The 26,521-nt window shown below is 51.8% G+C and overlaps 3 protein-coding genes across 8 annotated transcripts; 2 read left to right on the top strand and 1 right to left on the bottom strand.

Annotated features, from left to right (window-relative positions):
* Positions 1–411: 411 nt before the first annotated feature.
* PUS3 (pseudouridine synthase 3) lies at positions 412–10,700 on the top strand. 3 transcript variants are annotated; one of them, XM_043533878.1, is made up of 7 exons: positions 507–537; positions 1,793–1,902; positions 4,363–4,807; positions 6,947–7,515; positions 8,037–8,227; positions 8,352–8,727; positions 8,774–10,700. In XM_043533878.1, exons 3-6 carry the CDS (start codon positions 4,418–4,420, stop codon positions 8,681–8,683), a joined length of 1,482 nt encoding a protein of 493 aa, XP_043389813.1. In that variant the 5' UTR covers positions 507–537; positions 1,793–1,902; positions 4,363–4,417; the 3' UTR covers positions 8,684–8,727; positions 8,774–10,700. The 3 variants fall into 3 exon arrangements, with proteins under 3 accessions (XP_043389812.1, XP_043389814.1, XP_043389813.1); XM_043533877.1 differs by lacking the exon at positions 1,793–1,902 and having other exon boundaries at positions 412–537; XM_043533879.1 differs by lacking the exon at positions 1,793–1,902 and having other exon boundaries at positions 489–756.
* HYLS1 (HYLS1 centriolar and ciliogenesis associated) lies at positions 1,605–11,621 on the bottom strand. Of its 2 annotated transcripts, none has more exons than XM_037882352.2 (2): positions 11,502–11,621; positions 1,605–3,064 (listed from the first exon to the last, which is right to left on the bottom strand). In XM_037882352.2, exon 2 carries the CDS (start codon positions 3,028–3,030, stop codon positions 2,110–2,112), a length of 921 nt encoding a protein of 306 aa, XP_037738280.1. In that variant the 5' UTR covers positions 3,031–3,064; positions 11,502–11,621; the 3' UTR covers positions 1,605–2,109. The 2 variants fall into 2 exon arrangements, with proteins under 2 accessions (XP_037738280.1, XP_007066432.2); XM_007066370.4 differs by lacking the exon at positions 11,502–11,621 and adding an exon at positions 8,454–8,569.
* A 232-nt stretch (positions 11,622–11,853) lies between these two features.
* On the top strand, positions 11,854–26,480 carry RPUSD4 (RNA pseudouridine synthase D4). 3 transcript variants are annotated; one of them, XM_043533883.1, is made up of 8 exons: positions 11,854–11,935; positions 11,971–12,161; positions 19,494–19,659; positions 22,568–22,769; positions 23,752–23,845; positions 24,006–24,156; positions 24,570–24,667; positions 25,891–26,480. In XM_043533883.1, the coding sequence occupies exons 2-8, from the start codon at positions 11,997–11,999 to the stop codon at positions 26,095–26,097; spliced, it is 1,083 nt and encodes a 360-aa protein (XP_043389818.1). In that variant the 5' UTR covers positions 11,854–11,935; positions 11,971–11,996; the 3' UTR covers positions 26,098–26,480. The 3 variants fall into 3 exon arrangements, with proteins under 3 accessions (XP_043389818.1, XP_037738254.1, XP_037738252.1); XM_037882324.2 differs by lacking the exon at positions 11,854–11,935 and adding an exon at positions 16,794–16,914 and having other exon boundaries at positions 12,027–12,161; XM_037882326.2 differs by lacking the exon at positions 25,891–26,480 and adding an exon at positions 25,467–25,875 and having other exon boundaries at positions 11,921–12,161.
* The last annotated feature ends 41 nt before the right edge of the window (positions 26,481–26,521 follow it).

Genomic DNA, 26,521 nt, shown 5'->3' with positions numbered 1-26,521 from the left:
CGGTACCCTGCTCGGTACCTCTGAAAATCAGGCCTGAAAGCTCCACACTTGCTTGGGAACGGTATGACTTTGCCGGCCTTCGTACAGCGCTCGTTTGTCTACGGCTGAAAAGCAGAGTCAGTGCCAAGCGTGATGAATCATTACGAGTGTCTCTCCCCTTTACAGCCGTGGCTGGCTCCAGGGGCCCCTCTGAAGGAGGATTTCACACGGACACCATGGTGATTATTTGTAAACGTCCCCCTGAGAAGAGCAAAGACGCCACCAACGCTTCCTGAAAGCAGCACAAAATTGCGGGTGAGGGAGAGTCTCCCTGTGCAGCGTTCACACCGCAGGCAGCCCCCGTGAGCCCCTCGCTGGATGGGGGGCAGTGTGGGCCACGTGGTGCCGGAACTACATTTCCCATGACCCGCCTGCAGAGCATGGGGGAGTGGAAAGGTCATTTCCGGCGGGGAACGCAGACAGCAGCGCGCACGTGACTACCGCGTCCTGGCCCTTCCCGGGAGCGTGAGGCCGGTCTCCGGCCGGGCTGCTGTAGAGGTAGGCGCGCGGGACAGGTGCCACGTTGCAGGGCTCACTCGCCTCTCGGGGACGTTGCTTTGCCCGGCACGGGGTCACTTGGTAATGCAGGATTCACCCTCTCCGATCCCGCCAGGGAGGGAATGGGGCAGGCTTCACTGAGATTGTGGGGCCAGGCTGGAAACCCTCGCTCTCCCCCTTGGGCCTCCCTGGAGTTCGGTCCAAGGCAGCATGAGACCGGTAACAATCGCCCCTCGGGAACTGCAGTGGCAGCAGTAGCGAGCGAACAGCCTCCAGCTGTAAAGGAGACGGGGGTGCGGGGGAAGAGGGTATTCTTAGCGAGCGATCTTCCACTACAAGGATCCCTTTCTTGGTTGGGGGAAAAGTCAGGGCCTGGCAAGTCTAGAGGCCTTGTCTTTCACAGTAGGTGGCTGAGGGATGTGATATTTGTGCTGGGTTGGGAAGGGCTTTCTTGACTTTAGTACATTGGATGTGCATGTTGTTTGTCCTGAATCACACACAGTTCTATGGCACTCTGTGATTGCTCAGCATTTTACAATGCAGTGTATGACTCAGTATCCCTGTCTTACAGATGGGGAAACTGAGGCCCAAAGCCATACATCAAGTCAGTGGCAGAGCTAGGTACAGAACCTAGAGTTCCTCACTTTGTTGTTCTATCCTATGAACCATGTAGTACTCCAGTACATTGGATAGATGCATTGTATAAAATGCAATAAATATATTAAAGTTCTAACCCCTTCCATCCCAGAGGATCCTAAAGAGCTTTATAGACAGACAAATTATTCTTGTATTGGGTTGGTCAAGGACACCATGGCAAATGCTTCTATTTACAGAAAGTGCCTTGGCAACTTAAAGTGGCAGACAGCTCTGTCTAAAAAATACAATACAAAAGCCTCATGGAGGCACTCCAGTGCCACTTTTGGTGACAAAACTCTGCAGTGTAGACAAGGCCTACGAATGTACACGCATACACAAATGCATGGAATAGTTTAACAGGTCTAGGGTAAGTAAGTTCTATCTTAAGCTAATCAGAAGTGTTTCTAATTAATCCATGGAACTACAGCAGATCCTTTCACGCACTTTATTAAAAGAAATGCATAACCCAGAAGCCATAAATAAAACACCATCACAGCAATTCATCCACAGGCGCAAGAGCAAATAAAAAGGGAAAAAAAATAGAACTAGTGATATTGATTATTCCCCTGAGCATAGATTCCTGTAGGTTGATTGTTTTCATTATATCTACTTTGAGCAGCTTCTGATACAGTAGTCTCCTCAAGGAGAAGCTCTGTGGGTCTTGCTAACAGGAAGGCAACTGGCATGCAGCTGATGTGCTTCAATACAAATATTCAGGAAGCTGGGCAGGTAAAGTTGTTTTCTACTACAATCAACCACCTTTGTCTAGGAGCACAAATGAGATTTTAGAGTCAACTTGACTTATTCAGGGTCTCTAGGAGGAGGAACAAACGACTCAGAATAATGCAATGTGCCTATGCAGAGCAGGTAGATCTTTGATTGGCACTAACGGATGGATAGTCCTGTGGATGGGGGTTGAAGAGAGACTCTAGATAACTATGAAGGAAAGGAGCTCTTCCTGGGAATGAGGCCATTTGCCAGGTCACAGCGCACCCCCCAGCGCAGGGCAGATCTCTTCTTTTCTGTAGGCACCAGATAGTTGTTGGGGACATAGATGTGTTGAGACCTGGTTGGGAGGTCAGGCTTGTAGAGCATCTGTTCCCGGATGCCCCAGCGCAATTCCTTCCTGTGATCCTCCCCTGGTATCCGGAATGACTCCCAGTCCCGCTTGTACTCAAAGTACCGGGCTACCCGGTCAATCTTCCCACGATTACGGCCTTGCTGCTCTAATCTTGGAGGAATGAAGGATTTAGGTTGTCCAGCCATAATCAAGTCTTGTTCATAAACTGGAGAGCCCTGACCATGGCAATCCTTCAGAAGAAATGGGGGGTCTCCATGAGAACCACTGCGATGAGGAAGATCAAAGTAAAACTTTCTATGGGAACCGTGGTTCGGCTCGCTTTCCACCTCTGATGCAGTGTCTTCCTGGTGGGGGTGTAGATGGAGCAGTCTGTGTCTCAGGTCTGAGGTCTCAGGGTCACTTTCAGCACTGGTTTCTGGTTCACTGGTGACAGACTCATCAGACACGTGTACCTCTCCATCAGGCATCCGCCTCAGAACTTTCCTCTTCAGCACTGGCTTCCTGGGTCCTCTAAGTCCCTCCGAGAGGGTCTCTGGTTGCATGCTGTGTTCTGCCTGGTGGTGCCGCATCAACAGATGAAGAGATGGCCTGATCCCAGAAGTCACAGATGCTTTACTGTAGGGGTCATACTGAGTTGGAGCATAGGTTCCTCTCAGGCTATCTCCATCTCCTTGCTCTGCACAAAGTTGGGTAAAGGCCATAGCAGCTGCTGCCATCCGCTCTTTATGGTTCATAGTGGCCCATCTATACTGATCTGGTCCTATCAGTGCCTCCATGATTTCACCTGGGCTGGATTGATTGTCACTTATTCTGTAAGAGTAAATTGTAATTAAGTTCTTAGTACATCTGAACTGATGGATTCAAAAGATACTTAGAACATTAAAATCAGACTCTAGACCACTTACCAGTGACCATCTGAAAGCTAAAAAGGAATTTAAACAAATGACTAAGAGCTAGTGAAACTGAAAAGAGTAGAGCAATCAGAATCCTGTATGGATTCCCAAATTTACCCTTCACTTTGAACGATACTTCCCTACAGATGCTTTTATGTCAGATGCAGACAAATAGCACCTATAGTGTAGTGTCATGCCCCAGTGTCCCTTTTGAAGCAAATATTAGAATTGTGCCATATAAGAATTTGCAGTGATATTCAAACAGCAAAGGGGTAATTGCTATGGGTTAGTTGTCCTAGCACAAGGGACAGTTACAAAGGTAATAGCTAAGTATGAAGCAGAATAAGATTAACTCTTTGGTTTTGTCTAAAGTGGAGAGGGGCGGGGCGGGGGGTATTAGTAACTTTTTCTAGTGTGATTCTGCCTTGTGTGAGCAAGGACAGTTTAATAACTATTTACTAGCTGTGCTGACTCCAATGGGGCACCCTAGAAACGTTTTACTAGCACAGATAATGGAAAGGCCCACCCGTGGGAGGTCACCTTGATACCAGATACCTAAGGCAAAGCTGGAGACTGCAGTTGAATTGAATACTATGAGACTTCAGTCCACAGTAGAAGCCAAGCTAGGGAACATTTAGGCTGAGATTTTCCAAGTCACCTCGGGGATTCACATTAATTCTGCGAGCAACTGGGCACCGAATCCATTAGACAGCTTTGAAAACTTGAGCTTTAATAGTGTCAAAAGAAGCTATTTTGAAGGAAAGATGACATAACAGATGGTTCCGTAAGACTAACGGGCATTAACAAGTTGCCTCACATGCTGATGCTAGCAGAGCAGGGGCTGATGAAAATGAGGATTGTTGCTTGGCAGCTCTGTACAGGATCCCAAAAAGACTACGTGAAAGCTTGGTATAGATGTGACTGGGCCTACACAGTAGATCTGATATAACAGTAAATGGAATGAGGGACATGAGATTAGAAGTGTTGAAAGGATTAATTACACTGAGTAAGGAAAAGCTGTCACAGCTAAGCCCAGCAAGCCATATGGTAGGTCAGAACATGGGATATGCAAGGCACTGAGGAATGTTAGAAGGCCAAAGCCAGTACGTGAAGTAAAGTCTCAGATGGGTAAACGCCAGAGGCAGATTTATACTAAATCTAATAGGAAGTAAAGAGACACTCAGACTTGCTAATCTCCTTATTCTTCTTCTGCAGTCACTGAGGAGCTACCAACGCATCCCAACTGGGATACTTCACCAGAATTCTCAGTATGGCAGACCGGGGTATGGAGAAAGATAAAGGAGAGGGACTACTGAAAAGGGTGCAGGAACTGGAGGAAGAAGTGAAGAGACTGCAAGAGAAACTCTTGGAGGGCAAGGAGGGCACTGACATAAAAAGGAACCCTTCAGCACTGGGGAAAACTAAGAAACGCCAGCAGCGGCCATTTGATTTTAGTGCCTATGGCCGGAGACACGTGGCACTAAAGATTGCCTACCTGGGCTGGGGATACCAGGGTTTTGCCAGCCAGGAGAACACCAATAACACCATTGAAGAAAAACTGTTTGAGGCGCTAAGCAAGACCCGGCTGGTAGACAATAGGCAGACTTCCAATTATCATCGCTGTGGACGGACAGACAAGGGGGTCAGTGCATTTGGACAGGTCAGTACCCAAGGCTGCAAGTTCTCCCAGCTCTTGCAGCTATGAGAGATTCTGCCTTAATTATGCTGTGAAATCTAGGTGGAGGGCATATAGTCCTCTAGGATAATTCAACAGGCTTTATTCAACCCAGTGTTGAGCATGGAGGATAAGAACATTGTCCCAGTCTTTAAAAAGATACTAATTTTTCCCCTTTGATCTGAAAATGAACATGGTAAGAAGCATTTCTAGTATGTAAAGGACACTCAGCAGAGAGAGCCCATAGTTAACTTTGTGCTCAGCAATGCATTTAGTCAGCAATTCACAATGGACATGAACGATGGACGACACTTAGGGCTTGTCTACACGGTGAAGCTAGTGTGAAATAAGTGAGCGTGTGACTTCAAAATTCAGTGCTCTGCTGTACTAACTCGCCACATGGATACTCACTCAGCACATAGGCACTCTTATTGTGGAGTAAGAGCATCCATTCTGGAAGCAATGGCAGAATAGCTATTCTTGGCTATTTCCCCTTGTAGACAAGCCATTAGCATGAAACTTAGAACAATGCTAAGCAAAATTACAACTGCACCAAGTGTCCCAAAGAGTCATTAAGACATGTTGTTGACTTGGTTAAATTCTTATTCCTTTAAAAACAAATGAAAAAACCCCTCTTGAAACTCATGAGAATGGTCTCCAGTTGACTTAGGTCTTGTCTGCATACTGCTTTTGTACTGGTTAACTATGGTTAGGAGTGTGGGGTTTTTAATTAACTAGTAAACTCAGTATAACCCTTAGCATGGAGGCAGTTTTACCAGTATAACTATTCTGCTAGAGCGGGGTGGGCAAACCTTTTGGCCCGAAGGCCACATCGGGGTTGCAAAAACGGTACGGAGGGCCGGGTAGGGAAGGCTGTGCCTCCACAAACAACCTGTCTCCTGCCCCTTCCCACTTCCTGTCCCCTGACCCATCTGTCCGTCCCCCCGCCTTGTCCCCTCACTGCCCCCCTCCTGGGACCCCTGTCCCTAACTGCCTCCCCAGGAGCCTACTCCCTATCCAACAACCACCACCACCCCCCCCATCCAACTGGCCCCTGTCCCTTGACTGCCCCCCAGGATCTCCTGCCCCTTATCCAAACCACCCCCGCCCCTTACCACACCGCTCAAAGTGGCAGGACAGGCTTATTGGAAAGCCTGGGAGGTGAGCAGGCACAAGCCACGCAGTGGCGTGGCTGTGGGGGAGGGGCCAGGGGTAGCCTCCCCAGCCTGGAGCTCAGGGGCTGGGCAGGACAGTCCCACGGGCCAGATGTGGCCCATGGGCCGTATTTTGCCCACCTCTGTGCTAGAGAAGGCAAGTAAGCACCTTTATACCAATATGATTACATCAATGTTGGGCCAGCTGTACTGCTTTAACAATATTGGTAAAGTTAATAGTACAACTGTGTTTAGACAGGGCTTTAGTCTCACTGTCCACTTCAGTCAGAACACAACAGGATACTATATCAGTGGGTAAAAGCCCCACTTCTGTCAGTGGTTTGAACTCAAACCATCTCGATAAGGGCCAAAAGCAGTTTTTGTTTGCATGTAGACTAGCCACGATCTACCAATAAGTTGATCTGATGCCAGTGGACAACTGTCTGTATAAACCATCACAAATTGGCACCCCTGTTGAGGTTAAGCAGTGAGTTAGCCATGGAACTGAACTAAATTGCCATCTGAGCTGTAGCTCACGAAAGCTTATGCTCAAATACATTTGTTAGTCTCTAAGGTGCCACAAGTCCTCCTTTTCTTTTTGCGAATACAGACTAACACGGCTGCTACTCTGAAACCTGTCATCTGTGAGTGTGTTTCCTCCAGGTCAAGGTTGAAAGTATTCTAAGATACCTATATATTCCATGGATTACTAGGACTTTGAGGGCTGTTAGTCTATCACCAAATCAATAACAGTGCAGCAAACTGTTAGCTCACTCCAACCACCTCCAGCAGATGTAATTATACCCTTCAATAGGGACTACTGGTAGGTCTAGTTATTAAAGCAAACCAGAAGATCAGTGTCTCTTCCAGAGGTCTTGAATTTGTTTGTTTTAAAACTGAGTGTAGTTGGAAGCTTGCTTTGCCTGTCTTGAGGGAGTCGGAGTGTAATCCCCTTTTTCCAATCCTACAGGTGATTTCCCTGGACCTTCGCTCAAGCCTTTCAGAGGGAAAGAAAGTGAATGGTCATGAGGGTGGCTTGGAAGACAAAGCCAGTAGTCCTGCCAACGAAATCCGCTACACCCATATCCTAAATCGGGTGCTCCCTCCCGACATACGTGTGTTGGCCTGGGCCTCTGTAGAACCCAGCTTCAGTGCTAGATTCAGCTGCCTCAAGAGGACCTATCGCTATTTTTTCCCTCATGCAGATTTAGATGTGGCCCTTATGAATGCTGCAGCACAAAAATACGTGGGGACCCATGACTTCCGGAACTTGTGCAAGATGGACGTAGCGAATGGCGTGACAAACTTCCAAAGGACTATTCTCACTGCACAGGTGCAGCTGGTGGATAGAGGAGGGGAAACTGGGCTACAGGACCCTTTCCAACTGTACCAGTTTGAAGTCACAGGCCAGGCATTCCTCTATCATCAAGTCCGTTGCATGATGGCAATCCTCTTACTAATTGGACAGAGGATGGAGAATCCAGAGATTATTGATGAGCTATTGGATGTAGAGAAGAACCCTCGAAAACCACAGTACAGGCAAGAATTACCATGATGAATCCTCAGAATTTCACCTCAGATTTATGCATCTTAGTCCCTGTTTCTGAATCTAGCGCCATAAGTGCCCCTGCCACACTTCCTATCAGCATCCAAGCAGCCTGTCACTATCAGTCCTAGAGTGAGATGGAAGACAGTACTTCCAGTGTCAGCCTGTTACTTAACATACCCTCTTCATCTTCAAAGCATGCCCTTGAGAAACTACTTTTCCTGTTGCCTCAGTGTTTAAGCTTTGGCTCTTCAGGCAAGGAACATGAAATTCTTGATGAGTCTTATTCCTTAGGACCTATAAAAATGTAAGGTTCAACGAGCTGCTGACTTGACAGCTCTTATACAAGATAGCAGTGAGCTAGTCATAGTCTTTTCCACTGAAATCAGTGCTATCACATTGGATCTGCAGTCTTGTGTTCTAGGTTTTTCCCAAGTCACTGCATTTTGTTTTAACTTCCTGCTGACTGTGCCTGTGTACGGTTAGGTAATGTCTCCTCCTTTCCTCTCTGCAGCATGGCAGTGGAATTTCCTCTGGTTCTGTATGACTGCGAGTTTGAAAACATCCAGTGGATCTACGACCGAGAAGTTCAGGAGTTTAATGTTACTCACCTACAGCAACTCTGGGCCAATCATGCAGTCAAAACTCACATGTTATATAACATGTTACAGGGGCTAGACTCTGCTGTCATACCCATAGGAACAGGTAGGAAAATTGTTCTGTGAGTATGCCTAACACATAGAAGTCATGTTGGGATAAAGGCTAATTCCTGAAATGAGTAGCCTGGGTTGTTTGAGAGATACCGGCATCTGACTTGTGTATGTTACAGGCCCAGAGAAGAACAGAATGCTCCTCTGGAGAGAGGTGAAGCCCCCAGTCCATAACCAGATCAGCAGTTTCATCGAGGGGGTGAAGGCCCGCACTTACAAACCTTTGCTGGCTCGTCCCAAGTGCGAAGGCTTGGAGTCCCGGATCAATCACTTTGTGCGCAGGGGACGTATTGAGCTGCCACACTGCAGGGAGAAAGAGACTGGAACAGACAAAGAGGAGCACCTAGAAACAAAGAGAGGCCACGGTGACACTGCTGAAAGAGATAGTGAGGCTCCAGGACAAGCTGCCAAGCGAGTCTGTGTGGACACAGAGTCCAAGGGCTCTAAATGAGAGCTGGTCACGTGATAGCAGAAGCAGGACCATCTTTCAGTGATGGGGGGGGGGGGGGGGGGGGGGGGGGGGGGGGGGGGGGGGGGGGGGGGGGGGGGAGTGGTCCCCTAGGATTTTAGGAAAGGAAACATTTGGGGGTGGGAGGAAGGGCACAGAGGAGAGGAATCCTTTTTAAAGGTGCAATTCTGCACCTACTTTTTAAAAATATTAACTTCCAGGGGGCTGTTGAAATACGGTAATATAGTGCAGAGGTTCTCAAACAGGTCCATGGAACATGCTGGGCATATGGTACTTGTTTTGCCTCCTTTTTACCAGCTGCTAAAATGCATTAAAAGTAGCTAACATTGCTTTTCCATGCAAGCAATGGCTGTATTTGCCACAGGAATATCATGTGATTGAATGGAAGAAGTGGTGCCCCGCGTAATTGAGGACAAGTGGTTGAAACAATATTAGTGTTATCCAGACTAGGAGAGTGAAAACGCCTACCCCTAGGGGATAAACTGCTAGCTTACCTTCCGACTACGCTGTTTAAGTGTGCAGGGCACTAGTGTGAGAACCACCATTATTTCCTTTCATCCCTCAATTTCTTCAGCCCTTTCATGCTGGACTTTCTGCTTAAGCACTTTGCACATGGAAGAGTTGCAGCGTGAAACAGCTAGCCAGGGTCCCTTTTCAGCCAGCTCCCTGGGTAAAGTGCTGTCTCAGGAACTCCTGCCAGGCTCCTGTTTGCTACACACAATGCATTCTGGTGGGTAGTACCCAAAAGTGGGAAGTATGGCAGGTGTCAGGATGCATAAGTACTTTGGAGGAACCCATGAATTTTGTAGGTTCCTTCCCCTTCATTCCTGCAGGCTTTATTTAGTTGAGGAAGGTAAGATACTTAGAGGCTACTAGGGTCACAGCTCTGTGGAAGTGTAAATGCTTTGGGTAACAGTGCTGATCATGGAGACTACCTCCAGGCACCTTAAAAGCATCAGCATGAGACTAGGGAGCAAGGAAGTTTGAAGGAAAGTTAACTAAAAGAATCATGTAAGAAATAATCAGCTTTTTCTGGAAACAAATAGGATACGATTTCAGATGAAACACTTGTCCCAATTACAAATAGTGTGGGATGGACAGAAGGAAAGACAGAGAAGGCTGGAGAAATTATTTTGGAAAGGAAGAGCCTGTACTGCAGGAGAAGAAATGAAAGGCAACAGTAGAATGGCCATGTCAGGATGTGACTGTCTTAATTTCTGAATCAGATCATTAAACACTTTTCAGTTTTAAACTAGGGACTAATTTGGCAATCCAATGAATTTTACTAGTTGTTTCAAATGCTTTATTTTTCCCTATGAAGGAAACAAGCACCTTCATGACATTGTAATTAAACTACAATTTTAGATGTGATGCACTGGAAGGAAATTGATGTGACTGTACAGAAAGTTCTGCCCACAATCCCAAAGGAGCGAGCCAAACTAATAACTAGTGAAAGGTATAGTACCCAGTACTGGAGAAAGGTACCTACCACAGGCCCTCAACCCTGTCTTTAAAGGAATTTAGGCACCCATGCTCTAAGCAGTCTTGCAACTGCTTCCCTTGTTACACGCTCATAGAAACTAACATTGACGTCAACAGGACTATGTTCATTTGAACTATGGCTTCTTCCTCAACTAGCTCAATCCTGCCCGAGGAGTACCAGCATCCTAGTATAGAGAGAGACACTTGATTTCTCGGTGTTGGACTTCTTTACATTAGGCCACCTGTGGGGCAGTCCTACCCAGGAATGTGAATATGCCTTAAAACTACTCCAGCGCTATGTTGGTTTGTGAAAAGCTAAGTTTCATAACTCCTATAATTATAGGGCAACAGCCTGCTAGATTCAATCATAGCATTTGATACCATTTTAAGGAGTGGAATGTCAGGTATACAGGAAAGTATAATTAAATATTTGTAGCAGTGGTTGAGTCTGGAACATCGGATGAAGTGAACTGTAGCTCACGAAAGCTTGTGCTCAAATAAATTGGTTAGTCTCTAAGGTGCCACAAGTCCTCCTTTTCTTTTTGCGGATACAGACTAACTCGGCAGCTACCCTGAAACCTGTTCAGCAAGGTAAGTCTGTCAAGGAGAACAGTGCGTGTTCTACCCACAACCCCCCCTTTCAGAGGGTTTATTTCAGTACTGTCAGTGCATAAAGTAATCTGTAGAGGACAAAATGGCTTATGCATGCTAAGCTTGTGCTGGACATTTTTCACTATGAATAAATAGGCGGAGGAGGCCCTACATTTGGCCCCATCCCCATCCCCACCCCTCTTTAAAAAAATCTGCCCTGGATTTATGGGGACAAGTGGCTCTAATTCTGTGTCACTTCTGCCTCCCTGAGCTAGATAATGTCACTGCCGTCAGTCGCCAAGACCCTCGGATTAGGCTTCATAAGACGGTGGGAGGACAGCCAGCACCCCGCCGCAGCTACGGCTCAGGAGCGGCGCCGGCCCCCTCTAGGCAGAGGGGCCCAGTCCCACCGCGCGACAGAGACCCCCGGACATTAGACCCTGGCGGGGGGGCGGCCCGGCCCGGCGGGCTGGCCAGAGAGGCCAGGGCGGCGAGGCGCGCCGGTGTCCTCTCGCTGAGGGCCGGGCCCGGGGCCCCGGCAACCCCAGCGAGGCGGCGGGGTTGCAGTCAGGGGCAGGGCGCAGAGGAGGCCGGGCTCAGCGGGGGCCGGCCCGGGGCCCGCAGCAGCCCCCCGAGCTCGGTTGTGGCAGGCGGGAATCCGGCTCCAGGCCGGCGCTGCCGGGGCCCTGCCCGGGAGGGGCCTGGTGACCCGCCCCGCCCCCCATACCTGTGCCGTGCCCGAGAAACTCCAGGCCCCGTCCCCGCGCGACGACCGTTACCGGCTCCTGCCAACGGCCGGCTGCTGCCACCGTTTAAATCGCGGGGCGGGCCTTCCCCGAGGCCGCAAAATCCACCGTGCTCATTGGACCGCCGTCTGTTAAAGTCCGCCTCCCGCCGCCGCATGCTTCGCTTTCATTGGGCGCTTTGCCTGAAAACATCATCCCCGGCTTTTCTCCTCCCATTGGGTGCCGCGCTGGCGGCCCCGCCTCCTCCGCGCTGCCTCGAATTCTGATTGGGGGCGATCGGTGTCACCTCTCCCTGTCGCTACCCATTGGGTGAGTTCTCTGTAACCCCGCCCGTCGACTCGTCCCATTGGGCCTGCTCCCTGAAGGCTCCCGCCGTACCCGCCTGATTCGGCGCCAGATCCGCGCGCTAGAAGCGGGGGGAGGCGGGGCACTTCGAGGTTCCCTCGGCCACGCCCCCTTCTGACAACTCCGGAAAGATGGCGGCGTTGGGGGGCGTCGGGCTGTGCCTCTGGGCCCCTGCGCCCGCCCTGAGTCAGGGCCTCCGGGCCTTCTGCACCACCCGCGGGGCAGCCGCCGCGGTGAGAGCGGAGCAGCTGGCGGAGAAGCTGAGGGCCCAGAAGCGTGAGGAACAGAAACAGGAGGCGAGTGTTCCCGGCATGTTCCACGTGGCTCCGCGCGCTGCCCCCACCCTGAGCCCGGGCTCGGGCCCGCGGGGCTGGGGGGCAATGACCGCGGGCAGGGGCGGCGCGTGCCTGGAGCCTCCTGCCCCAGCCCGGAGCCTCTCCTGCACCCCAAACTCTTCCTCCCCGAGCCTACCCCCAAGCCTGCACCCCCAGCCGGAGCCCTCACCCCCGCACCCCTGCCCCATCCCAGAGCCCCCTCCCAGACTCCGAACCCCTCGGCTCCACCTGAAACCTTCTCCTGCACCCCGAACCCCTCATCCCTGCCCCCCCCCCGAGCCTGCCCCCCCAGCCGGAGCCTTCACCCCTGCCCCATCCCAGAGCCCCCTCCCAGACTCCGAACCCCTCGGCTCCACCTGAAACCTTCTCCTGCACCCCGAACCCCTCATCCCTGCCCCCCCCCGAGCCTGCCCCCCCAGCCGGAGCCTTCACCCCTGCCCCATCCCAGAGCCCCCTCCCACACTCCGAATCCCTCGGCTCCACCTGAAACCTCCTCCTGCACCCCGAACCCTTCATCCCTGCCCCCCCAGCCGGAGCCCTCACCCCCGCACCCCTGCCCCATCCCAGAGCCCCCTCCCAGACTCCGAACCCCTCGGCTCCACCTGAAACCTTCTCCTGCACCCCGAACCCCTCATCCCTGCCCCCCCCCGAGCCTGCCCCCCCAGCCGGAGCCTTCACCCCTGCCCCATCCCAGAGCCCCCTCCCACACTCCGAATCCCTCGGCCCCACCTGAAACCTTCTGCACCCCGAACCCCTCATCCCTGCCCCCCCCCCCGAGCCTGCCCCTCTAGCCGGAGCCTTCACCCCTGCCCCATCCCAGAGCCCCCTCCCACACTCCGAATCCCTCGGCCCCACCTGAAACCTTCTCCTGCACCCCGAACCCTTCATCCCTGCACCCCCAGCCGGAGCCCTCACCCCCGCACCCCTGCCCCATCCCAGAGCCCCCTCCCAGACTCCGAACCCCTCGGCTCCACCTGAAACCTTCTCCTGCACCCCGAACCCTTCATCCCTGCACCCCCAGCCGGAGCCCTCACCCCCGCACCCCTGCCCCATCCCAGAGCCCCCTCCCACACTCCGAACCCCTCGGCTCCACCTGAAACCTTCTCCTGCACCCCGAACCCCTCATCCCTGCCCCCCCCGAGCCTGCCCCCCCAGCCGGAGCCTTCACCCCTGCCCCATCCCAGAGCCCCCTCCCACACTCCGAATCCCTCGGCCCCACCTGAAACCTTCTCCTGCACCCCGAACCCTTCATCCCTGCACCCCCAGCCGGAGCCCTCACCCCCGCACCCCTGCCCCATCCCAGAGCCCCCTCCCACACTCCGAATCCCTCGGCCCCACCTGAAACCTTCTGCACCCCGAACCCCTCATCCCTGCCCCCCCCCCCGAGCCTGCCCCTCTAGCCGGAGCCTTCACCCCTGCCCCATCCCAGAGCCCCCTCCCACACTCCGAATCCCTCGGCCCCACCTGAAACCTTCTCCTGCACCCCGAACCCTTCATCCCTGCACCCCCAGCCGGAGCCCTCACCCCCGCACCCCTGCCCCATCCCAGAGCCCCCTCCCACACTCCGAATCCCTCGGCCCCACCTGAAACCTTCTGCACCCCGAACCCCTCATCCCTGCCCCCCCCCCGAGCCTGCCCCTCTAGCCGGAGCCTTCACCCCCGCACCCCAGCCCCATCCCAGAGCCCCCTCCCACACTCTGAACCCCTCATTTCTGGCCTCACCTCAGAGCCTGCACTCCACCCCAGAGTCTGTACCACCTACCACACTCCACCCCAGAGTCTGTACCACCTACCACACTCCACCCCAGAGTCTGTACCACCTACCACACCCCAACTCTCTGCCCCGCACCCTGCTCCCGCACCCCTAACGCTCTCACATAACCCTAGCCCCAAGCACCCTCCTGCTCTTCCTAATAGCCATCCCAGCTAGGTGGCTCTGGTTCCCACAAGCGGCTGGTGGCTGCTTGGGGAGAAGGGATCAGTTGGAGATGCTCCAAATTTGCGTCTCCTTTTCCCAGTAGTCCCTGTCCAGGAGCCTCCACTTCAGCCTGTCTGAGCTATCTGGGGTATGTCTACACTGCAATTAAACAACCTCCTGACCTGGCTCAGTGGACTGGGGCCAGAACATTACTGTGTAGACATTTGGGTTCTCTGAGATCCTCCACCTTGTGGGTCTCTGAGCTTGGGGTTCAGCTAGCCCAAACACAGCCCCACAGCGAACCCCAATCAGGGGGCAGCCAGCTTTAATTGCTGCATGGCCACACCCATCCACACTCCCTCCCAGCAAGTGGGACACAGCAGCTACCAGCCTAGGTGGCTGTGCAGGCCAGTCCCTCCCTGCAGGAGGTGCAGGTAGGTTAGTGTGGTTTGGGACGTGTCTCTGTCAGTGCATCCAGGGGCAGCGCACTGCGGCTGGTTCAGCTTCTGCCACTGGGGTGGCCACTGCAACCCACCCAGTCAGCACGGCACATCAGGAGCCACACCAGCAGCCAGACATCACTGTGTGCAAAGCCTGACTGGTGGGTGCCTGCCAGAGACTGCAAAAAGTAACAGCCGTGTTCGTCTGTATTCGCAAAAAGAAAAGGAGGACTTGGGGCACCTTAGAGACGAACCAATTTATTTGAGCATAAGCTTTCGTGAGCTACAGCTCACTTCATCGGATGCATACTGTGGAAAGTGTAGAAGATCTTTTATACACACAAAGCATGAAAAAATACCTCCCCGCACCCCACTCTCCTGCTGGCAATAGCTTATCTAAAGTGATCACTCTCCTTACAATGTGTATGATAATCAAGTTGGGCCATTTCCAGCACAAATCCAGGGTTTAACAAGAACGTCTGGGGGTGGGGGGGTTAGGAAAAAACAAGGGGAAATAGGTTACCTTGCATAATGACTTAGCCACTCCCGGTCTCTATTCAAGCCTAAGTTAATTGTATCCAATTTGCAAATGAATTCCAATTCAACAGTTTCTCGCTGGAGTCTAGATTTGAAGTTTTTTTGTTGAGGAATTGCAACTTTCATGTCTGTAATCGCGTGATTACAGAGAGATTGAAGTGTTCTCCGACTTGTTTATGAATGTTATAATTCTTGACATCTGATTTGTGTCCATTTATTCTTTTACGTAGAGACTGTCCTATTTCCCCTTGTTTTTTCCTACCCCCCACCCCACCCCACCCCACCCCCGCCCCCAGACGTTCTTGTTAAACCCTGGATTTGTGCTGGAAATGGCCCAACTTGATTATCATACACATTGTAAGGAGCGTGATCACTTTAGATAAGCTATTGCCAGCAGGAGAGTGGGGTGCGGGGAGGTATTTTTTCATGCTTTGTGTGTATAAAAGATCTTCTACACTTTCCACAGTATGCATCCGATGAAGTGAGCTGTAGCTCACGAAAGCTTATGCTCAAATTGGTTAGTCTCTAAGGTGCCACAAGTACTCCTTTTCTTTTTGCAAAAAGTAAGTGGGTCATATGGTCTGATGGTGCCGGCAGCACAAAAGGGGCCTGGCAACAGGGAATGCACAGCTTCACTAGGGTGTTCTTGAAACAGAAGAGCTAGTCCCTGGCTATGGTAATCTCCCTCACGCCCATATACAGACCCTTTATGTTTCAAATAAAGGACAACTTGGAAATTTATGAGCGTTAATATACAAATAACACATTGTATTACCGTGTATGGTCTTTTGCATGATTATTGGTGTACACAAGACTATATTTATTGATTTGTTATGGAATGTTGGGCACCGAACAAGGACAGGTGGTTATGTTGTGTGTGACTTTCTAACATATTTCCTCTCAACCTGCTTTGGGACACAGGACAGGTGAAAAAACTTGAAACGAAGAACACTAGAAAACCTGTTGGTTAGCAGGATGGTAAAATAGGGAGGGGTCGGTTTCTGCAGCATGAATTACATTTTATGCAACCTCACCTTAACATTAAAGAGCTATAATGAATTTATAAAATCAGTGCAATACTAAGGTTATATATTTAAACAAGTGTCAGGAAACATTAACATTAATTTGTCCACATTGCATATTTTGTCTGCTAAAGCATACATTTAAACAATTGAACTAGTCATTAAACACGGAACAGCATAACTCCCCCCCCCCCCCCCCCCCCCCCCCGCTATATAGTTCATTGTCGGGTAGGGAAAGAGTCAGTCAGTGGCTGCAGTATTACTGGATTCCCTACCAGGACAGTTGGGTGAAGGCAAGAAAAATCAAGCTCCTGCAATAGCCTCTTTAGTCTCGCTCATTGTGAGTGACTGTGACTCTTTTTGGGGGAGGGGGGGGGGGCAATTAATTTTACAGTAGTATTTAAAATACCTCCCTGGAGAGGTGAAGGGTATTTGAATTGCGCGTTCCGTCTCCCACACTCAAACTGTTGCAGCTCCTGGCCTTCTCCTAGTGCCTGCTTGGGCCTTGCAGTGAAAATGAATGAGGGAGGAGGAGAGCAAGTGATGGAGGGAGGGGGGATGGAGTGGGCGGGTCCTTGGGGCAGGGGCGGGGCAAGGGCATTTGGTTTTCTGCAATTAGAAAGTTGGCAACCCTACTCTCAGGATCAGACCCTGTTCTCTTTGCTGCCTTTACCAGGTGCTTGTAAATAGGCTTCAAATGGCCCAGCAGTAAACATTACAATCGAAGTGAAGAAACTACCCAGTAGTGTGCAACCACCCTGATGCCGAGTCCACATCCGTCCCTCAGACTGAACCAGGCAAGAGAGATCTAGTAAAGACAGAACAGGGATATAAAGGGAGAGTAACAACAAAACGGAAAGGGAGGGAAACCCCATGTTGGCGGAGGGTAAGCTTGCCAGCAGGGCAGTACATATTAGGAAAGTATTTATTGTGTGTTTAGCTGGTTTTTTTTAAAATGTGATTTAATAGTTGGAAATTGAGAGCCAACATGTGAGCAGCTGGTGCTCCAAGCACCAACAGCTTGCAGACCTTTGTGTTAAAGGAAAATGCTTCTTAATTATTTGTATTTAACATGCAAACATAATGCTGCCATCTTGAATCTGGTGCCATGTGACACAAGAAATGCCAGTTCCCTTTGAATGCACAGGGAACTGGAGATCTTCGAAAGCTGTTTTCCTTGCCTGCACTCTCAGGGCTTGTCTACACCTACAGCGCTGCAGTGACACAGCTGCACTGCTGTTGCGCTTTAGTGAAGGCGCCACTGTGCCGACAGGAGAGCCGCTCCCGTTGGCGTAGTTTTTCCACCCCGTGAGAGACGGTAGCTATGTTGATAGAAGAAGCTCTCCCATCGCCACAGCGCTGGCTGTACCTGGGCTAGGTTGGTTTAACTAAATCGCTCGGCGGTGTGGATTTTTCACACCCTGAGCAACATAATTCTACTGATGTAAGTTTGTAGTGTTGACCTGGCTTCAGTCAGACAGGCAGTGCGTAGTCTAGCCAGTAAAGGTGTGGTGTTACAGGATGTTAGTTGACTTGTTCTAACTAAAACATTCTAAAACTCTAGTGTAGACAAGGCAGTGTAAACTTTAAGGTGCACTAAATGGGTCAAGTTAAAGCCTAAGGGTTAGCCTAGCTTTGTATGAGTTAAAGTTTACACTCCCTGTCTGCACTGGCCCCCTAGAACGTGTTAGGTAACAAAACACCTTTAAATCCTGGTTCAGACAAAGCCCCAATGTGATCTCAGTTCTCATTCTGAGGGGTTTGTTCTCACAACTTGAAAAGCCTTGCGTGGCTCAGAGGCCAGCATGGGGGTCCATCTGACCCTTTGCATTACCTAACGTATTCGAATTAATCAGTGCCCTTCTTCAGAATCAGCGAGTGTAATAAAAACTGCCACCTTTGGAGGGTGAGCAGCCCCGGTGGGCCAGCCTGTATTCCACCTTGGTCCCAAGGCCCGTCGGGGACATCAGTTGGCGGCTCCTTCATGGAGCTGTGAGCACGGGTGTGTTTTTTGACGCGGTTCACCCCCATCCCAGATACTTGCCCTTTTTGCAACGTGAGGGAAGCCCTGGCGCACATATATTTAGAGCGTGCCAGGCTGTAGCCCCTTTTCCGGCTCCTCACGAATATTTTATTACGCTTTTGGCTGCACTTTTCCCCTCACCTTTTCATTTACACGCTCCCCATCCGTGGCCCCACAAAGTCGCAGGATCTCCTGGTTAACCTCCTCCTAGCCCTAGCTAAAACAGCCATCTATAAAACCAGAGAGAGGAGGTTGGCCGATGAGGCTTCCTGCGACTGTAGGGCCGTTTTCCGATCCTCAGTACGTTCATGTATCCGGGCGGAGTTCCTCTGGGCGGCGTCCACCGACTCCCTTGACGCCTTCGAGGAGCAGTGGGTGCTGCCCGAGGTTCTCTGCTCAGTGACCCCGTCCGGTTCCCTCCGTCTGACCCTTTGATTGAGGGGAAGAGCGAGAGACCCCAGCCCCAGCCATTGCCGCTGTGGATACCATCATCACCACCACCTAAGAGGGGTTCTTTCACACGTGGGTGCACGTCCCCCCCCCAAACTGCCCACCCTGCAGCCTTGCTCATCTTGTTGGGCACTCTCAGGAGAGGAATAGTTGGTGACACTGGGCGTGGCACTAGGTAACTCGAGGGGGGGTGGAAGCCCCCCTGCTCTAGGCCACCAGGTAACTCAGGAGGGTGGAAGACCATGAGTGTCGAGGAAGCCCCCCCGCTCTGGGCCCAGGCAAGCCTGAACACTTCTCTCCCCTGAAGGCTGCTGTGTTATACATTGCGTTTGCTTTTGTTTTGTTGCATAGTTTTGTGTTATCTTTTTTGGTGGTTTTTTGTAAGTGTGTTATGCAAATAGAATTTTCTCCTGCTTCAAAAAAAAAAAAAAAAAAAAAGTCATTCGTCTGCTCATACCCTTACTTTAAAATCTTGGCCTTACTTCCTTGAATGCTGTCAGCGGGGGTCAAATGTCAGCCTGACATCAGAGCTCCTAGGCCTGCATTCAGTGGGTGATGAAACCAACATGAAGTGGCGAGGCACTGAGAGCGCCCTGGAGTTGAATCATTTGGGGATAAATCTTGCCCAGCCAGGTGAGATTCCAGTGGGATGGCTGCTGTGATAGGACCATTGGGCAGTCTCTGCGGCCCTGTCACTAGTAACCGTGCCTCGCGCAGGTTTGAGAGATCCTCAAAACACCATTGTGAGGTAAGGAGATGCCAAGGCAGAGACATTACGTGAATTTCCCAGTGTCTCACAGGAAGTTTGCAGCAGAGTTGGGAATTGCATGCTGGTCTCCTAAATCCCTGTTACTTAACCTGAGACCATCCTTTCTCCACTTAGAGCATTTTCTCTCTTCACAGGAGCCTAAAAACCCAGTATTGAGGCGGGTCCGAGAACTGGCCCAGCTCAGCAAGCAGCTGCAGCGGGTTCACCCCAACGTGCTGGCCAAGGCACTGAAGCACAGCATCCTGTACCAGAATCAGGAGCTTGTAGTGATTGACAAACCCTACGGCCTCCCTGTGCACGGTGAGAGAGAGACAAGGGAGGCCGCTCTGTGCTGGGCAGTGCCTAGGCTAATGCTAGGGGTGCGTGTCAGCCAATGCTAGTTACTGTGAGAGCAGCTTCACCAACCCCGGAAGGTGCCTTCTCTTGGTTAGTAGTGTCTGGGCTCGTGTTATATTAAACAACGCTAATTGATTTCAGATCCAAATGCATCCAAATGCCACTCGGATCTCTGCTGCCATGCCAACATGCTCATCGCTGTATAGAACTCAACTGAACCTGGGTCGTGCTGAGCTCATGAACAGAGACATGAAGTGGTGCAGTACCCCAGACAGCCTCCCGCGGGAGCTGCACAGGAGAGTAGGGGGATGGGGTAAAGTGAGCCAATAGGGTAATCTGTCTCTCGCTTCTCTGATTATCCTGGGGATTTTCTTCCTACATCTGGTCCCAAGAGAGAGCAGCATGTATCTTCTTAGGGTCACATCTCAGTTTGAGGAAAGGAGAATGTTTCACCCACAATGCTGATTGTCATAGAATCATAGAATATTAGGGTTGGAAGAGACCTCAGGAGGTCATCTAGTCCAACCCCCTGCTCAAAGCAGGACCAACCCCAACTAAATCATCCCAGCCAGGGCTTTGTCAAGCCGGGCTTTAAAAACCTCTAAGGATGGAGATTCTACCCTCTCCCTAGGTAACCCATTCAGGTGCTTCACCACCCTCCTAGTGAAATAGTGTTTCCTAATATCCAACCTCCCCCACTGCAACTTGAGACCATTGCTTCTTGTTCTGTCATCAGCCACCACTGAGAACAGCTGAGTTCCATCCTCTTTGGAACCCCCCTTCAGGTAGTTGAAGGCTGCTATCAAATCCCCCTCACTCCTCTCTTTTGCGGACTAAATAACCCCAGTTCCCTCAGCCTTTCCTCATAAGTCATGTGCCCCAACCTCATAATCAATTTGTTGCCCTCCACTGGACTCTCTCCAATTTGTTCACATCCCTTCTGTAGTGGGGGGCCAAAACTGGCCGCAGTACTCCAGGTGTGGCCTCATCAGTGCCGAATAGAGGGGAATAATCACTTCCCTCGATCTGCTGGCAATGCTTCTACTAATAGAGCCCAATATGCCATTGGCCTTCTTGGCAACAAAGGCACACTGCTGACTCTCATCCAGCTTCTCATCCACTGTAATCCCCAGGTCCTTTTCGCAGAACTGCTGCTTAGCCAGTCGGTCCCCAGCCTGTAGCGGTGTATGGGATTCTTCCTTCCTAAGTGCAGAACTCTGCACTTGTCCTTGTTGAACCTCATCAGATTTCTTTTGGCCCAATCCTCCAATTTGTCAAGGTCACTTGGACCCTGTCCCTACCCTCCATCATATCTATCTCTCCCCCAAGTTTGTCATCCGCAAACTTGCTGAGGGTGCAGTTAATCCCATCATCCAGATCATTAATAAAGATGTTGAACAAAACTGGCCCCAGGACCACTGTTCCGTCTAAGCTGTACGTGTGTGCATGCGCACACAGATTCTAAACCCTGTGCGCACAAAAATTTGCACAGAAGAAATTTTTTGAGCACACGGCCTGTCAAAAATTAGAGGGAACATTTCCCAGGACCAACCCCTGGGGCACTCCACTTGATACCGGCTGCCAATTAGACGTTGAACCGTTGATCGCTACCCGTTGAGCCCGACAATCTAGCCAGCTTTCTATACACTTTATAGTCCATTCATCCAGCCCATACTACTTTAACTTGCTGGCAAGAATACTGTGGGAGATCATATCTAAAGCTTTGCTAAAGTCAAGATAGATCACATATTCCGCTTTCCCCATATCCACAGAGCCAGTTATCTCATCGTAGAAGGCAATCAGGTTGGTGAGGTATGACTTGCCCTTATTAAATCCATGTTGACTGTTCCTGATCACCTTCCTCTCCTCCAAGTGCTTCAAAATGGATTCCTTGAGGACCTGCTCCATGATTTTGCCGGGGACTGAAGTGAGGCTGACTGGTCTGTAGTTCCCTGGATCCCCAGATTCTCTTTCTTCCCTTTTTTAAAGATGGGCACTATATTTGCCTTTTTCCAGGCGTCCAGGACTTCTCCCAATTGCCACGAATTTTCAGAGATAATGGCCAATGGCTCTGCAATCGCATCAGCCAACTCCCTCAGCACCCGTGGATGCATGTCCAGCTTTTCTAAATAGTCTTTAACCTGTTCTTTCGCCACTGAGGGCTGCTCACCTCCTCCCTGTGCTGTGTTGCCCCGTGCAGCAGTCTGGGAGCTGCCTATTCAGACAGACCCAGCAGGCTGTGCTATGGGGAATGATGTAGGAGACCTAATATTAGAGAGCGCTCAGCTGCTCCAGCCTCTCCTAGCAGGAGATGCACTTACATGGGGAATACAGCAAATGGAAAAGTGGAAGTTTATAGTTTTGTTGTGGTAGTGCCTGAAGGACCCTAATCAGGACCATGGCACGAGGTGCCATACCCACAGATAGGCACGATCCCTGCCCCAAAGAACTTACTGTCTAACTTGGCATTTGCTTGTGAGACTCTTCTGATGGTGGGCAGAGGAGCCAGTCAGCGAGTGAACTTGCCTGGCATTGCTCTGCTTTGAGTGGGCACCTGGAGTAAATCCAGGGTTCCTCTGGGAACTCTGAGTGCCCGGCCCCCAGGGTTAAAGTTCTGAAGGTTCCCGGTGTTGTCTGGCAGAGTGAGAACTGGAGGCATCTCCCAGGGAATATGTGCAGGCTCACAAGTGTCTTTGTGGCTCCTGAGTCTCCAAAAGGACCATTTTGGAATATCAAGCTCTTTCAATGGGGCCCTGATAGAGCCTGTCCTTGCTGGCTCTGCACTCAGGGGAAACCGCTTCCAAGGGGAGTTCTCTCAGGTGCTCGGTCACTAATCTAGTTCTTTGGTCTTGTTTCTCTTCCAATCGCCCAGGTGGCCCTGGGATCCAGAATTGCATCACCGATGTGCTGCCAATTTTGGCCAAGATGCTGGATGGCATGAAAGCTGAACCCCTGCACCTCTGTCACCGGCTGGACAAGGAGACGACGGGCGTGATGGTGCTAGCATGGGACAAGGACACAGCACATCGGATCCAGTGCCTCTTCAAGACGCGACAGGTGGAGAAGAAATACTGGTACGAGAGGTTTGCTGGGAGCAGGAGCACAGGCTCCCAAGTGGTTTGGAGCAAGGTGTAGAGGGGCGTCTGCCCTCTTAAAGCTGAACTGAGCTCGGTACTGACGGAGCTGATCGAGGCCTGAGAATGGGAAGCAGTAATGCAGATTTCCTACAGTGCCTGAAAGGGCCCCTTTTAAGGAGAGGGGGAGCTCAGTCCCCACAGCCCAGTCAGCCCTTGGTCTTTCCCTAGAGACAACGTGGGGGCGGAATTCCTGCCGGCGGTGGTTCTGCGCTGCAGTGCATCTGTCCACTGAGAACAAGCTGGATACTTGCCAGCTCGTTCATGTATGCCACAAACAGCCCGCACAGCGCGGCTCCCTACCCACTCGGGCTGTGTTTGAACTTGTGACCTGGAGGGGGAAGGCCCCCTGTTAAACATGCTGATGTGCTCTCGCCTGGGAGTGATAGAAGCGCCCTCTGCTCTGGATTGGTTGTGCCATGCTTGGGAATCAGATGATGAGCAGTTAGTTGCTAGGCCCGGTAGCTTGCTGTGCTCCAGCCTGGAGAGCCACCGTCCATCTCTTGCTCCCCAGGACTAGGTCTCCTCTCCCCTCCTGTGCACAGTTAGGAGAAGAGTTGAGTGGGAAGGGCATCTTACTCCATACAGCCGGCGGTGAGTCTGGGGCTCAGAGCCTGAGAAAGGGCAACGGGGGGCACTCCTCGGGGCTCCGAATCTGGTGCTCGGGGCTCCATGTGTAATTGCTGGCACCCCAGAGCCTTGTTAGCTCTTTCGGGGGACTTGGAGCTAGCTGTACTTTATAGCTTTTTGGAAGGGCTGATCATGTTTTTCACTGGGAAGAGCCTCCCACTGCAGGGTCAAAACCTCTGCAGTATTGCTAATGGAATAAAGGAGAATGACCTCTCCCTGCCCTGTAGAGAGCTGACTGCTGTGTGCAGAGAGCTGGGGTGGGGCCCTGTTGATCCGTGTGTTCTCTTCCCAGGACGATCAGTGTGGGGCTCCCAGTCCCCTCGGAGGGGCTGGTGGATATTCCCATTGTGGAGAAGGAAGTGCAGAGCCACCAGTCGCACTATAAGGTGAGTGAGCTGCCTCCCAGCCGGGCCCTGGTACTACCGGCCAGGGCTTAGCACTGTGAATCTCTAGCCAGGCCATCAGCACTGTTACCCTGGCCTCACACTGCTCAAGGTGTGTTTCTTGTGTCCCTCTCTTCCTTGTGCGGGCTTCCCGGTGCTTCAGATGACGCTGGCACCAAACTACCGCATGTCTCCCGAGAGTGGGAAGATGGTGAAAGTGCGACCGAACCGAGATGCCCAAAGCGCGGTGACCAGGTACCGCGTTCTGGCTAGCTCTCCCTCTTGTTCCCTCCTGGAGCTCCAGCCAATCACCGGTAAGGTTCGCTCGGACCCCAGTTTGTTTGGATATGCTAGCGAGCAGAGCCCCTGATGTGCTTTCTGTGCTGCCTCTGTAGGGGTCCCTATAGTGACAGCAGGTGCCTGATGGGAACCGGTTCAGGCGGAGCCCATGGGTCTCTGGGAGTTCAGGGCTTTGCATTCGAGTCTGGCTATTGGATAAGATTGCAGTTCAGCCAATCAGGAGCACTCCTAGTGCAGTGGGGACCGAACAGTTTGCTCCAGCAGTCAGAGTGCTTGTTTGCATCCAGGCCGCTCTGGCTGCCATCTCCAGTCCATGCCCACTCTTCCTGTGGCAGTCAGTTTGGGCGAGCAGCAGGCACGTGCTCAGGCAGGTGGCACCAGGCTGTGTTCTAACGCCTGGTTCTTCTCTCTCCTCTTGTGTGCTCAGGAGTGAAGCACCAGCTCCGGGTCCACCTGGCCTATGGATTGGGGTGTCCAATCCTCGGGGACCACAAATACGCACACTGGAACAAGTTGGCACCCCAGGTAAGAGGTGATATGGCTTGGGGAGGGAGTGGGAGCTGCTGGCCCTCAGAAGGGGAACAATGGCAGAGTTATGGGGCCTTTGTCCCTGCTGCAGCCCAGGCCCTGGGAAAGGCTTCACTGCTTGGTGTGAGGCCTGTTGCTGACCTTTCCCTGGCAGCACTTCCTTACACATCCCCAGCCTGCTGAGACTGGCTTCTTCAGGTCAGGGAGTTCAGAGCAGTTTGGTGGGATCTCCAGCACCCGCTTCGGGCAGGTGAGGCCTGTTCTTCTCAGAGCCTCAAACCCAGGGGAGAATCTAGGAACCAGGCACCTAGACTGCCAGCTGGAAACTCTGGAGGAGTCCTTATGGCATGTGCTGGGGCTTCTCCCTGCCCCTGAGGAGATGGTTTCCCCTCCTACAACAAGACAGATCCTGTGGGGGCATCACCTCCGCCACCACAAAGATCCCAAGGCACCTCTCCCCAGGGAAGAGGTGGGGAAATGTGCGGTAGGCAGGTCCCATCATCTCTAGGGGAGGAGGGGGTGGTCGACTTTGCAACACCCAGCTCCTGGGGCATCTCTCTTTGGGAGCTTGGGGGTGTCACCATGAAGATCCCAAGGCATCTTTTCCCCAGGCAAGAAGGAGATGGAGGGAGGGATAGCTCAGTGATTTGAGCATTGGCCTGCTAAACTCAGGGTTGTGAGTTCAATCCTTGAGGGGGCCATTTAGGGATCTGGGGCAAAAATTGGGGTTTGGACTAGATGACCTCCTGAGGTCCCTTCCAACCCTGATATTCTATGATTCTGTGTTATGATACAGGCAGGTCTCGTGGCCTCTCTGCACTAGCCAGATCCTACAGCACCTCACCCTAGGTGAGATGGGAGGGAGCGATCTCGCCCTAAAGCAGATCCCAGGTCCTGTTTCCTCTCGGATAGTGTCTGGTCAGCTTAAGTCTTAAGCCCAGTGCTCTTTGACTGAATCGGGGGTAACCCTGAAGGCTCCTGTGATGCTCCCTCCCCCAGGCAGGTACCTGGAACACTGCGTTGGTGTCCGGCTGCGACTGGCTGTGGGTGTTTCTAATGCTTCTGCAGCTTGCTGTACCCACAGAGACCTCGTTCTCTCAGCCCTCCCTGCCAGTAGGGGCTGGGGTAATGCCTTGCTTTTGCAGGTGGTGTGCTGGCTTTGAGCACCGGCTCTCACCCATCTTGCTTGCTCTCTCTCTCCCTCTCTCTCCTTGGAGCAGAAGCTTCCCGAGAACACTCTGAAGAGACTGGGGTTGGAACAGGCCAAGGTGCGACACCTCCCCCTCCACCTGCACGCCCACCAGCTCACCCTGCCCATGGGGACCAGCGGGGACAAGCAGCTGCACCTGGTCTGCAGGCCGCCCCGTTTCTTCACAAACACTTTAAAGCGGCTCAAGCTGGAGATTCCAGAGTCGCCGGAAAAGTGAGAGGAGAGCGGAGCTGCCCGTCTCCACAGCTGCCATTGCTCCAGTGACATCTGACTCTGGTCCCAGCTGCTGTGCGGTGCTGTCTGCCTCATGGGAGAATGGGGTGATGAGTTCAGTGATCTCAGCTGCTCCAGGAAAACCACAGCCACTGGGGACAATGGCTGTGCATTGACCTGTTTGATTGATCTTGGGCCGTTCAGCCGCTTGAGGGAGGTTCTGACTCAGACCCAAGGTCTGGTTCTGTGCAGAAACAGGACTGGATTCAGTGAAGAGCCAGCAGGTTCAGCCAGTTGTGGCTTGGCAGAGGCAGAGCAGGGCTTTGGATTCCAGGCAAACTCAAGCCGTGAACATCTCTAAACAATAAAGGGTGTGATCTCATTCTACGCAGTAATGCTGTTAGGAGTTGTGTAATCTGGGAGAAAGC

This window comes from Chelonia mydas, chromosome 22 (assembly GCF_015237465.2).
Source record: "Chelonia mydas isolate rCheMyd1 chromosome 22, rCheMyd1.pri.v2, whole genome shotgun sequence".
Classification (NCBI taxonomy): Eukaryota; Metazoa; Chordata; order Testudines; family Cheloniidae; genus Chelonia; species Chelonia mydas.
Note: the sequence above shows the minus strand (reverse complement) of the source record. Positions and strands in the feature narration are given on the sequence as shown.

Excerpts from the sequence above, each read along its gene's own strand:
- HYLS1 (XM_037882352.2), bottom strand. The coding sequence starts at position 3,030 with ATGGAGGCACTGATAGGACCAGATCAGTATAGATGGGCCACTATGAAC.
- RPUSD4 (XM_043533883.1), top strand. The coding sequence starts at position 11,997 with ATGGCGGCGTTGGGGGGCGTCGGGCTGTGCCTCTGGGCCCCTGCGCCC. Across the intron at positions 24,157-24,569 it reads GGAGCTCCAGCCAATCACCG|GAGTGAAGCACCAGCTCCGG; the intron begins GTAAGGTTCGCT and ends TTGTGTGCTCAG. Across the intron at positions 24,668-25,890 it reads GGAACAAGTTGGCACCCCAG|AAGCTTCCCGAGAACACTCT; the intron begins GTAAGAGGTGAT and ends TCCTTGGAGCAG.
- PUS3 (XM_043533877.1), top strand. The coding sequence starts at position 4,418 with ATGGCAGACCGGGGTATGGAGAAAGATAAAGGAGAGGGACTACTGAAA. Across the intron at positions 4,808-6,946 it reads GGGTCAGTGCATTTGGACAG|GTGATTTCCCTGGACCTTCG; the intron begins GTCAGTACCCAA and ends CCAATCCTACAG. Across the intron at positions 7,516-8,036 it reads CCTCGAAAACCACAGTACAG|CATGGCAGTGGAATTTCCTC; the intron begins GCAAGAATTACC and ends TCCTCTCTGCAG.